Consider the following 13,494-nt stretch of genomic DNA (forward strand, 5'->3'; position numbering starts at 1 on the left):
ACCTGACAAATACCATTAAATAATGATAAAAACATTGAGTTTGTTTGATTTAACTGAAGACACACACACGGGCTAGTCAGATCGGGTTTCTCAACTAGTGATGCACTTTTATCTGAACGATGACACGGTCACACGTGAATGTGTTTGAAAGTTATGAGTGATATTAAAGATATATGTTATATCCTTTCCATCGCAATGATGTAGCCTTAGATGGATTAAAGCTGCATAAGACTGGATAAAAATTGCTTGTGATATTCTTGACACACCATATAAACACAAGTACAAGCGAATCAAGTACAGCAAACTAAAGGGGGACGCAATTTCATCGCCTTACGTAAGCTGACTAAATGAGATGCACTGTTGAAGGCATATGTGAACTCTTCAAAAATAGAAGCGTGCACTAGCCATAAATAAGGAAAGGTATTAAACGTATTTAAATGTACATAAAGTCGATTAAGCTTGAACATAGATGAAGGAAATTCATCTGAACAGATGTATTGTTGTCATTGTCTGCATTAATTCAGTTCACTCCACATGTGTGGATACAAGGGGGCGTTCAGGTCTGTACCTGGTGACACAACCCCGTGCAGCCGTCACTGCTCAACACCGCCTTAGAAGGGGTTGCATAAATCGTCGGATTTTGTGCTTGGGGAATTCTTCACCATTCCTCCTGCAATGCATTGGCAAGTTCTGCAAGTGTCTGAGGACGACGGTGATGTTTATGGACGCGTTCATCAAGTTAGTCTTCAGAACCGGCGATTTTTCCTCAATCGGGCTAAAATCAGGAGATTTTGGAGGCCAGGGAATGACATTGAAGTTTGATGATGCTTGTTCCACCAAATTTGTCCACCCGCTCCGTACAAAACGTTTGTGTCGACGTCGATAGACACGTTGTCTCCCATCCCGTCACTGCAGGAGGAAATGTGATTCGTCACTGTACCAAACCTGTCGCAGCTTCCCAGATTCCACGCCTGTGCCTTGTTGCACCTTTGGATACGTCGTTGTCGGTGTAGTCGTGCCAGGACAGGTCCAACTTTAGGTCAGTATGCTCGAATTCCCGCTTCTCTCAGATGATTTTATCGGAAATCGTTAGAAGACCAGGCACCTGTCTTGCAGTGTCCATTGCCGTAGCAAATCGGTGACGTAGGTGAAACACCCGGATGAATCGGTCGTGACCAGGACTGGTCAGTCTTGGTCTTCCACTTCTGGGACGATCTGGGGTCGAATTGAAGCGAGCATATTAATGCCATAATCGATATATGATGCTGTGGTGGACGTTGATGTATCTTGCAACAGCAGACTGGGACTCCTCTGCTTCCAAATGTCCAATGACGATATTTGGGTCAGTAGAATTCCACCTTCTCATTTTTTATCTTCGTAAATTTCGTAATAAAATGATAAAATTGGTTTGGCCTTTTCCAGTCCACATGTCAAATCAGGTTTCCGACAGGTTGCCCTTGCATTACGTAGAAAACTTGTTTACACATTTTGGGAATACACAACAACCACGACGTGATTAACCACGATGTGATTAACCACGACGTGATTAACTGGATTCTCAAATAGGAATTGCCATAACCCTTGTCCGATAGAAGCCCAAATGTTACATAAAGTCGGTTTGGGATCAAACCAAAGCATAGATCCTGTGAATCATGGAGGCTGAATTGAGATCAGCGTTTAGTGCCGAGAGGATTCTTCCATAGGCAAATGACATAGGGAGCAATGGCGGCTATGTCAACCATTTTCATGAAACACATGACAGGCCATCTGTTGGTTCTCCTCTTGACAGCATATATGCATAAATTCAGGCACTTTCAGGTTCCACCTGAGGAACCAGAATACATGATGGAGTCAATGTCCACTTTTAAGCGGATTAATGGTCTTTCACAGTGCACTTGGAGAAATGTCACTCGCCATGACTGACTTTCAAATGTGAGTGCTCTCATTGTCTCTGGGTAATAGGAAAAGTCAAAATGTCAGGGCACATATTAACTGTTTGAAAAGGTATTCATCAGTGAAATATTCCTTTAATCTTTAAAAACCCCATCCTCTTTTCCCCGTTAATGTAAAAACAGAAAAATAACCATTTCGGTATGGACAAGACGTATTAAATGTTTGGGAGCCAAATTCTTTTCCCATTCTCTTATCGAGAATCTGATATTAGTGTTCCCTGTGTTGGACAAGCAGAAGTGACTGTGTGAAATGAGATGTTCAAATGTCAAACTTTAACTTCATTATTTATTGAAATACTATTTTCATTTTGCCGTTTTGTTTTAGAAGATTTGGATTGACGTGTCAACAGCCTCGCTAACTACGTCAGGAATAGTTTCACAAACTTTCCAATGAAGACCTGTTCGCTTTGGGTTCTTTGCCTTTTTGTCCTGTGGAAGACCTGCAGGAGTTATGAATCATCACAATGCAAGAAAATCGGTCACCATGGCATTCAGTTTCGTTCGAGCGTCTTCAGGTTAATATCAGGGAAAAGACATTCAGTGACCAATACCTTCACTGCTCAGCTTATTCTGTGTGCTGCCCGGTGTCTGGAAGATGACAATTGTGTTGCAATGAAAGAAGAGAAAAACGAGGGAAAGTGTAGCACTTTGGCGAAGAAATCCGATACTGGTTATATCTGGATACGGAATTCAGGAACTTCAAACACAGGTATTTGAGTAGTTTAGGGAATGGGGGTTCCATTACAGGTACCTGATGGCGTTATTTGTGGTCAAATAAGCTCCCACCGATGGTGAGTTTGATGTTCTGTAGAATTTTTTCCCAGCCAAATTTTCAAAAGATTCTAATTCGCTGAAATCAAATGTTTCAACATGTTTTTCAGCAATCGTAAAACTAATCCCAAAAGATTTGCTACTAGGGTTTCTCGTGGTATCGAATATTCGAAAATTTGTATGTATGGATTTTCATCTAGATCTTCTATGTCTTGATCTTCTTCGACAAACAAATAAATTGTTGTTTTCAAATCTCTTTCCCAGGGAATTTTTTTTTCTCAGCATTCTTTATGATTTCTAATAAATCTTCCATTGCTATGCGCATTGATTGTCTTTCAAATTGTTTCGTCAATCTTCAACTATTTATTTGGTTTTGGTAAGGAAGGCTTGACGGGTTTATTGTCTCCCCTGTGCTATGAACTTTCCTTTCTCTTCTTCGCCATGGTTTTGCGATTCTTGGTTCGAATCTCTTCTTTCATCTTGCGGTATTTAGTGAGTTCTGACATCACTTAATGAAATTCTGGACAGCAAAATGGTCAGGACTACCAGGATTGGTACTACCTTTTTTGCCAACAAATATCCATACCATTAGTAGAACAACTTCCAATTAGACATTTGGTATTACCAATGCATAGCACTTCATATAACTTCGATAACTACTAGTACATGGCTATGGGTTGTATTCAATTGACTATACAAGAGATTTCTCTGGTGTGCTGGACCGCACACTCATGGAATACCTTTGGAAAAAACATGGCTTCCGAGAGCAAGGAGACTTGTCTTCTGATATGCAATCGAATATTCCAAAAATTCTAGACAATGCGAGTGTTGTCATGGGCCACGTCTGCACTTGGGTCGAGACCTAAAATGGCTATACAATGCGAACAAAACTCTACAACAAGGTTGTTTCGAAGCAGGAGAAGTCCTGGAGCAAATTGGTAGGCATCTGGCAGACTATGCGGATTGCGCAAACAAACACTTGCGGAAAACTTTCTTGCATCCAAACGCACAAGCTCGTGGTTGTATTCCCATAGAAGTTTAGCTATACACACATCCACACAACTCGGAAGAAATAGAAAACTGTTTGGTAGAACGAACCCTAGAGATGGTTTCTCCTCCAGACACCAACTTATTCATAGTACAACCACCAGCAAAACAATGGGAAAACCTATCGACATGCCTACACTGCTGTCTCGTTCTAACAGATCACCCACAAGGCAATGTATTTGTAGCTTGGTATGCACATTCGGGGACTGGTAGAATTTTTTTCTATATCTGTATTTGTTTCGTTCCATTATTGTACAACCAAGTGGCACCTATACCATAGCATCACAGCGGTGCGCTACATCGACCAAGCTCTCAGACCCCACATCATACCACATTTCGCACGGCACCGGAACAACATTTTCCAGCATGATAACGCCCGGGCCAAAACTGCCAGAGCTACACGGGACTTCCTACAGCAGAACGGTGTCAACATTATGCAGTGACCAGCCCTTACTCCTGATTTAAACCCAATTGAACATATTTGGGATGAAATTCAGAGGAGACTGAATGATGTCAAACCATGCCTTCCTCAGAGTGTGGTTCCAGGTGCGAATGGCCTTCATCAATTGATTGGTGCACTCCATGCATAGACGCTGTGCTGCAGTTATTGCCGCTTGTGGTGGTCACACTAGATACTGAAGTCAAAAGTCTGAATGGACTGCAAACGTTCACGTAATATCTTGAAATTTTGCTGAGTTAATCATTGATGTGTCAAGATATTGTACACAAAAAATGTTTTTGATCTGCATATTATATCAATTTCTGTAATGATTTGATTACAGTGCCTATCTAATTTTGAATTCGTACTGACGTTTTTGTTGTTGTTTTTTTTTGCTGCTGAGCATATTTTCCAGGTTCGACATTTAGAAGTTTGGTTGTATTCTTTGGAATTGGTGCTATTGCAGCCTCTACCACTATGGTTTGCATTTTTTCGTCCAGTGGGTCGTTGTATTCTTACTCTATCTCTTCTGTTTCTATAGAAGATAGCATCTAGGATCTGGGGCACTGACTACTGCAATAGGATTCCAGGATATGGTTCTTCTCCTAGTCACTCCAGTTCTTTTTCTCTACCCTGCTCTTGTCCTATCTCCCGTGCTGTCTTCCTGCCTTCTAGGATAGCCAATGTATCCGATCCAACCTAGCACCACCTGAAGACAAGCAGCAACTTGCGGAAGACGTGTTATTACCAGAGTTTCATATCATAACCTCACCACCCTCAGTTTCCCTCTGTGTATGAATAAATGCATGTATAATAGATCAAACATAACCATACCCAATTTGCCATAACTGCACTTATCAATAGAAGGTTCACGTCACCCTAACGTAATACACATACACAATAACGCTGTATACCAACATTACGTTAGTGTCATGATTATTCACTGACTCACATTTCTACTATCTAACATTAATACCCATACTTCATAATCCGAACCTTAAAAAGGGAACTTTTTCCGCAATAATTCAATTGCTACGATTGGCATACACATGTCCACGAACGTAATTACAACATTAAGCATCACTCAGTACCCCGATTCGAAATGTAAATACTTTCTAGCCATTACTAGCCTCTAAGTAGACATAAAATGTGATATTAAAAAAATGGAAGAAATAATTATTAAGTCATGACGTGGTTGCTCGACTTAATCATTATTGTGACTCATCCACATAACTGCAGGATTCTTATCAATTTCCCTTTCACCTCCGGGAACATTAGTTGTATACACAAATATTAATATATATTTATCATCTCCTACGAAGGAGATGCTAAGTTCTACGAAGGAGATTTTAAGTCCAACGAAGGAGATAGTGAGACCAAAAGGTTTCTTCACCGTGGCCCTACTACGCTTCCGTAGTAATGTAACATTTATTCCAACATGCTTTGAAAACATAAAAAAACATTTGCATAAAAAATCCATCAAGAAAACAAAATGGTGGTTAGATAATTCTTTCACCAAACACGATCATATGCTCATGCGTTTATCAGGTGCTTGGTGTAAAACATTTCTAACAAAAATGATTTCATATTTCATTAAATGAGGGCTGAGTAAGAAGGCATACTTCTTAAGTGCTCACGTTTCGCCAAGGGAATGGACCACAAAAGGAAGGAGAATGAAAGGAAAGCTCAGATGGTTTGACCCAAACAGAGAAGAAGCGGATTCCTGGAAGGTCAAATTGTTTCCCATAACAAATGCAAGTCATGCTGTGATTACATCACTGTTTGGCTCTTCACAAGGTGCCATTGTTCTTCTGGACAATCCACGCACTTTGTGTTCTGGGAAGATCCTAGAAAAGTGTACATGTATGCAGGTGCCTTCAAACTGTAAGTTTACGACGTCAATACGTGGAATAGCCGTCTAAAGTCTAAAGCTCATCTTCACGGGTCAATTCACAAATTGCATGAACTCGAAACAGTTTGCAGTCACATGACTGGTAAATTTGCGTTCATCCATCCCTTGTATGAAAGGAGGCTCAAAGTCTAAAGAAAGCCAATGTTCTTGCGTCATTTGAAGAAATTACAGAATTTTGTACCTCCCAGAATGATACGTTGTCGGTCTCAAAAGGAGAATAACTGTTAAGAGTAGTTAAGTCGTAGTTTTTATATCACATATAAATGAAAAATGTTAAAAGCGTCTATAACAGTGCTTTAATATTCCAGGGGACAATATTGGAGGAATGCAGTTGCATCTTGATTACTTGTATGTGTCTGCTGGCAAATCACTGTTCCGTTTGAAGATTAGGTGGTTTGCAAGATATAAGATGTTAGTAGATCCACAGCGTGTGATGAACCTACCGGATACCCCTTCAGATATTGCCATAGATGTACTCAACGGAAAACGGTATTCCATCATTATTTCATGGAAGTGTGGTAATAGACCAATCCAGTCCCGCCGATAAGCCCCGCCCACTTCGTTTTTAACGTTAGGGAGGACTAATCACAATGGCGGCACCGCGGGCGAAGCGTACGTGATTTCGAACGTTGTTGATGAATTTCGCTTGTGGTAATTTGGTATCTGCCGTTTATGAATGCTATTTAAAGAGGACATGTATTTGTTTTTTAATATATTTTAGTCGACAGAGTAACACGTATTTGATTTTAATGTTTTAATAGATTTTAGCTGACAGATTGTAAAAATCGTCTCGGACAGCTGCTGAGAATACGAAGCGTATTTTTGTTCGAACCAGTTAATCTATCTGTCAATTCACGTCCGTCAAAGATATTAGCAAGGAAGGGGAACTGAATTTATTTATTTTTATTTTTAAAAAAATATTTATGTTGCATTTTTACGGTAGCGCATACTCATTACAATTCATAATAACTAACGAAAAAGTAAATGGCAACTTAACCAGTACATATACAACGTGTCTTTATTTGAATTTATGGAGGCTGCATATTTAGTTAGTCTATAATAGTCAGTTAGCTCCCTTTGGATTTCGTTGAATTCTGGCACTTTCTTTAGTGATCTTCTGGTGAATATATGATGTTTTGTTGTTGATGTGATGATGTTAAGTGGGTTATTATGTCTTTCGGTATAGCTAAGGAAAACAATTTCTTCTGATATATTTATATTTATCTGAACCTCTGGTAGCAGCCAATTTTTCAAATTATTCCAAACGGAGCCTATATAATGGCATTGCCAGAACAAATGGAATATAGATTCCTTTTCTGTAGGACAATAGCTGCATAAATCGCTTTCAACTTATCCCATATTATAATGGCGAGAATTTGTGGGTAGGATATTGTGCAAAATCTGATACTTGAACGCACAAGCTATAATTTATTAATGTTTCAGTGCACAAATTCCACCAAGGAACTGAAGTTTGATGTTTCTTTTTTTTTTCAAATAGTCCTATTGTAATTTTATAAAAACCGTGAACACAACCACATTTTCAAGTTGTAGATCGTTTCGGTATCTATAAATAGATTGTCAACACTGCGCGTGGTGCCTTTATTTCCTTATTCATTGTTCAAATTTAGTTAAATCAATAATCTGAAAACATGAGTTTCTATCTTTTAATGAATTAAAGAATGGTAAATATAAACAAAGCAGAAAATATTTCCCATCTACTACTTCGTGCACCTTATTTGTCTGTATATACAAACCCGCGACGATCGGGGTTGGAATAGAATATTGATCTTCAGTAACCCATGCTTGTCGTAAGAGGCAACTAACCGGATCGGGTGGTCTGACTCGCTGACTTTGTTGACTGTTGATCAGTGGATGGTCTGGTCCAGACTCGATTATTTAGAGCCCGCCATCATATAGCAGGAATATTGCTGAGTGCGGCGTAAAACTAACTAACTCACTCATTCACTGTATATATTAATGTAAACAAATCAATCACAGCATAACTTATTTGATCTTAAAAGTTGATTGGGCTTGTAAACAGTATGTTTCCATGGACGTATCTGGACATACCCAGAAGCAAATATTCAGCAGCTAATCTGCAGCAAATTCTCAGTAGAGTTTCACTCTTCAAAATATGTACACCATCCTAAAATGACATTGAATATAAGGAAGTCCATTTTCTATTCACCCTTTCCAATTTAATGTTTCTATATGTACTTTGTTGTGGAATCCTAATTTACATACAAACTTCGACAATACTGAACTTCATGAACTGTCAGCCTTAATGTACAGGTATGTCACAGCATCAGAACACAGAAGATCCAAGATACAGTCTGCACCTGTTCACTGACCCATCTTCCAGAAAAAGGAAACATGTGATGCAAAATCTTTGAACTGGGGATCCACAGTTATCCAAACAATTAACTAGCATTGAAATAGAATGTTACACAAAATACAAATACATTGCTTTTTCTTCAGAGATATTTAACTGCTAACTACTAGTGTAAATAAGGTACCAAGAATATATCCTAAGTTCAAAGCTTTATGTCAATAAAATTACATATTGACATTATTGCTTCTTAAAGAATGGTAATCTTTGTTTTATTAGATCTGACACCATATCCCTCGAGGACATAACACTAATTTTGATATATTTCCTTTTCTAAGATACTTACTAGTGTCATAAAAAATATAGTAAAGTTGATTCATAAAGTCATAACAAAAGTTTAGAAAAACACACATGAAAATGTCCTGAAGCTTTCACCTCCTGCAAACCAGTGTGCAATTTAATATGAAGCTCATTTTTCAAATAACCATCAACAAACCTTGAACAAATTGTCCAAAACCAACATCTTAATATACACTAGGTTTGGCTCAGTCTTCAAATATTGGTAATCTCATCAAAAGCTGAAGATTTATCAGAAGAATTACATCGAATCTGGTCTAAAATTATGTTTTAATATTCATTCCAGCTACATGAACAGTCAAATGAGATTTTTTTCAGTTATTCTGTTCCAGGACTGAATAATGCCTGACAAGGGTGTGACCAAAACGTAGCCTTTTTTCAAATTCTCTGGATGTTGAAATAAATTTAATGAGTTGTGTTACAAGCAATCACTTTCTGAATTATCTTATTTGTAAATATATTATTTAAAAAACCAAAGATATGTTAAAGTAGGAACCAACAAACTAAGTTAGTACCAAGTGATTGTCCTGTCATGGTATGTCTATAATATTTGTTTGCCAAGTTCTGGCTTAAAATCATATGAATCTGATGTGTCAATCAATTAAATAATTATTTATAATTGATTAGATTATTATCTATTTATTACCTTTCCACATTTACTAAATGATGCAAGATTCTTAAAACATACCTTGCTACCATTTCCAGTGAATTATTTAAAATGACAGTTGTGTTATTACTCCTATAATCCAATATACCTCCCCTACATATGAATAATTTATGTTGTAACAAAAATTCAAATATTGTCCTCATAATTAGAAAACACATTTTATTTCACTCCGTCCAATATTCCAGAAAGTCACTATTCTTCCCACACAGTTTTCCTAAGACATGGTTTTATAGGCATTCATATGAACATGGTTTATTTCATATGAATTTATTTTGTTATTTGGATATTGCATGATAGCCAACTGCTGACACTGACGATATATCTGTTTGAATAAACAAATTTACTCTTCGACTATTTTTGCACTATTTACAGATACTGCACGCCTTCAGATTGTGGTTTGAAACTTTAAAACATCCGAAAATGTGTGACAAATTTAAGAATTTCTAAGAGCGAAGGCAACAATATCAACCACATTGTTCTTTTATGTAACAAGTTTTGCTATTTTCGGTCGACCCTAACCGAAATCATATCGATGTCAGATTTGTTTACATTGTGTCACGGCTTTCTCGCCCGTCTCATTTCAGATTATGGCCTACCATCTAAATGCCCAGTATTGACTAAAAACGTTAAGCGAAAAAAGTTTCGTTGTGAGAAGAATTGTCCGTGTTTATAACATTTGCAAAGTCTTAAACTGCTATTTGTTGTCATCTTTTGGTAATGATCTTGCAAATTCCCACCTTCGAGCAGACGTAAGTTTCGTGAACGGTGGTGCCGACATATAACTAACTGATCGTCAGGCCTATCGCACTCCTTGACCCGCCTCACATGTTTTGTCTTGACCGTTTTTGTTAACCAGATCGCAGCATTATGTTAGATATTGCGAGTGCGAATGGCACAATTCGAAGCACATCGCTTCGGAGGCATCGTTTGACCCCGGAAATAAGTCTAACAAATCCACAAAGAGCGCCCGGCCTACTGATTAGCCAAAAATTGACGCATGCGCCAGTTTTGATTGACATACTGGATCGGTCTATTCACAACTTTACAAAGATGCAAATATAATCTGATGTCAACACAGAATCAATTTTGTCTTCATGACATGTTTGTTTTATTAAAATGGTTGTGCATCAAAATTAAAGTTTTGTTGAAAAACTGTAAAGGGAAGCTGAGAAACCGCACTAGAACAACAAATTTACTACCGTTTTTTGCTCGAGTTCTCAGACCCAACTATGGAGACTACTGAAATATATACTCAAGATATTATCACAATTGTACAACCGACTCTGCTTTCAGCGGATATTTCTTCTACATGTGCAAATGGTTTGTTGCTATTTTGATCATCACGTCACACCTGCTTTTTCTGTAGAAGGCAGTAGGGTAGTTTAGTGGTTAAAGTATACGCCCGTCACGACAGACACTCTAGTTTGATACCCTACATGGTTGTAATGTGTGAAATGCATTGCTCATGTTCCTCGCCATGGCATTTCTGGAATATCCCTTGATACATCGTGAAACAATACTCACTCGCTCTTCCTTAGTATAACTGAGTGACAAAAATGAAATCATATATCTTATCAAACTGTTTATCTCTTTCAGCATGATATTCTATAGCAGTGAAAGTAAAGGACGGATAGGTCGAATTCTCAAGAACTCACACAAACAGAATGTTAAACATATGGATCCCTTAAACATCAGCTGCAACCGTTTCACCTTCACCATAGATTCGACAGGTAGGTTGCTAGTTGCAACACCTAACACAGACACTGGGCTGGTTGGTTCATTGTTTTACGCCACACTCAGCACTGTTCTCGCCATATGGCGGCGGTCTCTAAATAATCGAGTCTGGACCAGACCATACAGTGATACACAGCATGAGCATCGATCTAAGCAATTGGGATACGATGACATGTGTCAACCAAGTCAGAAAGCCTGACCACCCGATCCCGTTAGTGGCCTCTTACAACAAGCATGGGATACTGAAGATCAACTCTAACCCGGATCTTCACGGGTACAGACACTGGGACCTACAGATACTAAAACTATAAGATGTACCGATCAATGCAGAAAGTATATACTGCGTGGCACCTTTGGTGAGCGCGCATTGGAGCATGTCAATTTGGCCTCATGTCAGAATAGCCTCCAAAGGGTCAAATAGGCCACAGAAAAAATTTCGAAGGGCACATGGTCAAAACGGTCCATTCTATTTGGACATCAAAGAACTTTTCGAGACCATTTTGACAACTCTCGCATTTGTCCGCCGTCTATATGGGGTGGGGTATCCTAATTGTTGAAGCGTACGCTTGGAATGACCAGGGTTCAATTCCACAAATGGAGACATTGTGTGAAGCCTATTTCTGGTGTCGCAATATTACTGGAATATTACCAAGTGCGACGTAAAACCATACTAGCCTAATACGGTATTGTTGTATACAGTTGTAAATCATAGTTATATTAACTTGTAGGAATGATGTTATCGTTTTAAATTCAAGGGAATGTTCACAGTGAGGGATGTGTTTTCTCCAAATCTTGGGTTCGTGATTTCAGGTCACGTGATGTATGTTCTGACTGATGACAGGAAGCTGAGTCTGATCAGAGACATCCATACAGAGAATCCTCCCATCAGATCAACTGTCATGAAAGTTCCCAGATCCTTCACTTGGTCAATTACGAAGCTGCTGTTTTCAGTGAACACTATATATCTGATCTGGCCCGACAAAAAGTGAGTTGGCACTCATTGAATTCCAGCTCGGTTTCAAATACTCACCATGCGTATCTGTACAACCATTGTCGTTTTTATGCATGACTATACTAGTATTATATACTGAATAAAAACTGGCACCATCAATATTTTGGGGGATATTTGTATTATGCTTCATGTATGTTTTAATAAGTTATGCATGATCAATAACTTTTTTGTTCAGAATATTAAAACATGCCTACATTATTTCAGTGATGTAATGTGCCTTGACGTCCAAGAGAAACGTGTCTGTACCAGACGTCTTAGCAACGAGATGATATCTCGTCCCCCACGAGTTATAACTGTCATCACTCGCTGATAAGAAATCCACAATCCGGAGGACATAACGCCCAGATGACGAAAGCTGTTTGAAGTTAAAAAAGAGACTTTGAATCCTATTTTTCTGATTGGGGGTGAGATATTTATCAATTATGAATATCCAGGAACTGGCAAAATGTGAGCCAACATTCATTGTTTCATGCTACGCTTGCCGAAAAAGATAACCTGACAAATACCATTAAATGATGATAAAAACATTGAGTTTGTTTGTTTCAACTGCAGACACACACACGGACTAGTCAGATCGGGTTTCCCAACTAGTGATACACTTTTATCTGAACAATGACACGGGCACACGTGAATGTGTTTGAAAGTGATGAGTGATATTGAAGGTATATGTAATATCCTTTCTGTCGTAATGATGTAGCCTTAGGTGGGTAAAAGCTGCATAAAAAAGGATAAGACTGCGGGTGGTATTGCTGACACACCATCAGTTACATAGCAAATGTGGGATTGGAACACATTAGTATAGGAACTGGGTAAACACAAAGTTGGCATCCTCCATGGCTGCATAGTGATGTGTCACATGAGTGCATGTTACAGCTGGTTAAATCGCCAAGTAATGTCAATGGTTCACATGACTCGCTGTAGGGGTGAGGTGCGATTTATTCAGACATTTTCTTTAATAATACATCAAGCCCTGAAACACACATAACATTCTTAGAAACATTTACACATTACGAAATGTTTTGCACAGACATGAGTTCATATGCGACCTGCAAATTACAAACATCATTCATCAATGTGACAATACATTTACACAATACAAAGAAAACCACTGTAAGCATATACACAGGGAAAGCTGAGCAGAATGGTTGTTCATACAGAACATTCATCAACATGACAATGCTTTCACAATTTTTCTGCTCTCCACTCAAAGAAAACCATTGCACTTAAATACATTTAGAAAACTGAGGGAAATGGTTCTAAAAACAGAACATTAC

General features: G+C 38.5%; 1 protein-coding gene across 1 annotated transcript; it reads left to right on the forward strand.

Annotated features, from left to right (window-relative positions):
- The first annotated feature begins 5,814 nt into the window (after positions 1-5,814).
- On the forward strand, positions 5,815-12,703 carry LOC124271023. The gene is made up of 4 exons (XM_046706084.1): positions 5,815-6,610; positions 11,071-11,204; positions 12,019-12,193; positions 12,425-12,703. The coding sequence occupies exons 1-4, from the start codon at positions 6,447-6,449 to the stop codon at positions 12,528-12,530; spliced, it is 579 nt and encodes a 192-aa protein (XP_046562040.1). The 5' UTR covers positions 5,815-6,446; the 3' UTR covers positions 12,531-12,703.
- The last annotated feature ends 791 nt before the right edge of the window (positions 12,704-13,494 follow it).

This window comes from Haliotis rubra, unplaced genomic scaffold (assembly GCF_003918875.1).
Source record: "Haliotis rubra isolate DU_JTF1 unplaced genomic scaffold, ASM391887v1 Scf157, whole genome shotgun sequence".
Taxonomy (NCBI): Eukaryota; Metazoa; Mollusca; class Gastropoda; order Lepetellida; family Haliotidae; genus Haliotis; species Haliotis rubra.

Excerpts from the sequence above, each read along its gene's own strand:
- LOC124271023 (XM_046706084.1), top strand. The coding sequence starts at position 6,447 with ATGCAGTTGCATCTTGATTACTTGTATGTGTCTGCTGGCAAATCACTG. Across the intron at positions 11,205-12,018 it reads CTTCACCATAGATTCGACAG|GTCACGTGATGTATGTTCTG; the intron begins GTAGGTTGCTAG and ends TCGTGATTTCAG. Across the intron at positions 12,194-12,424 it reads CTGATCTGGCCCGACAAAAA|TGATGTAATGTGCCTTGACG; the intron begins GTGAGTTGGCAC and ends ACATTATTTCAG.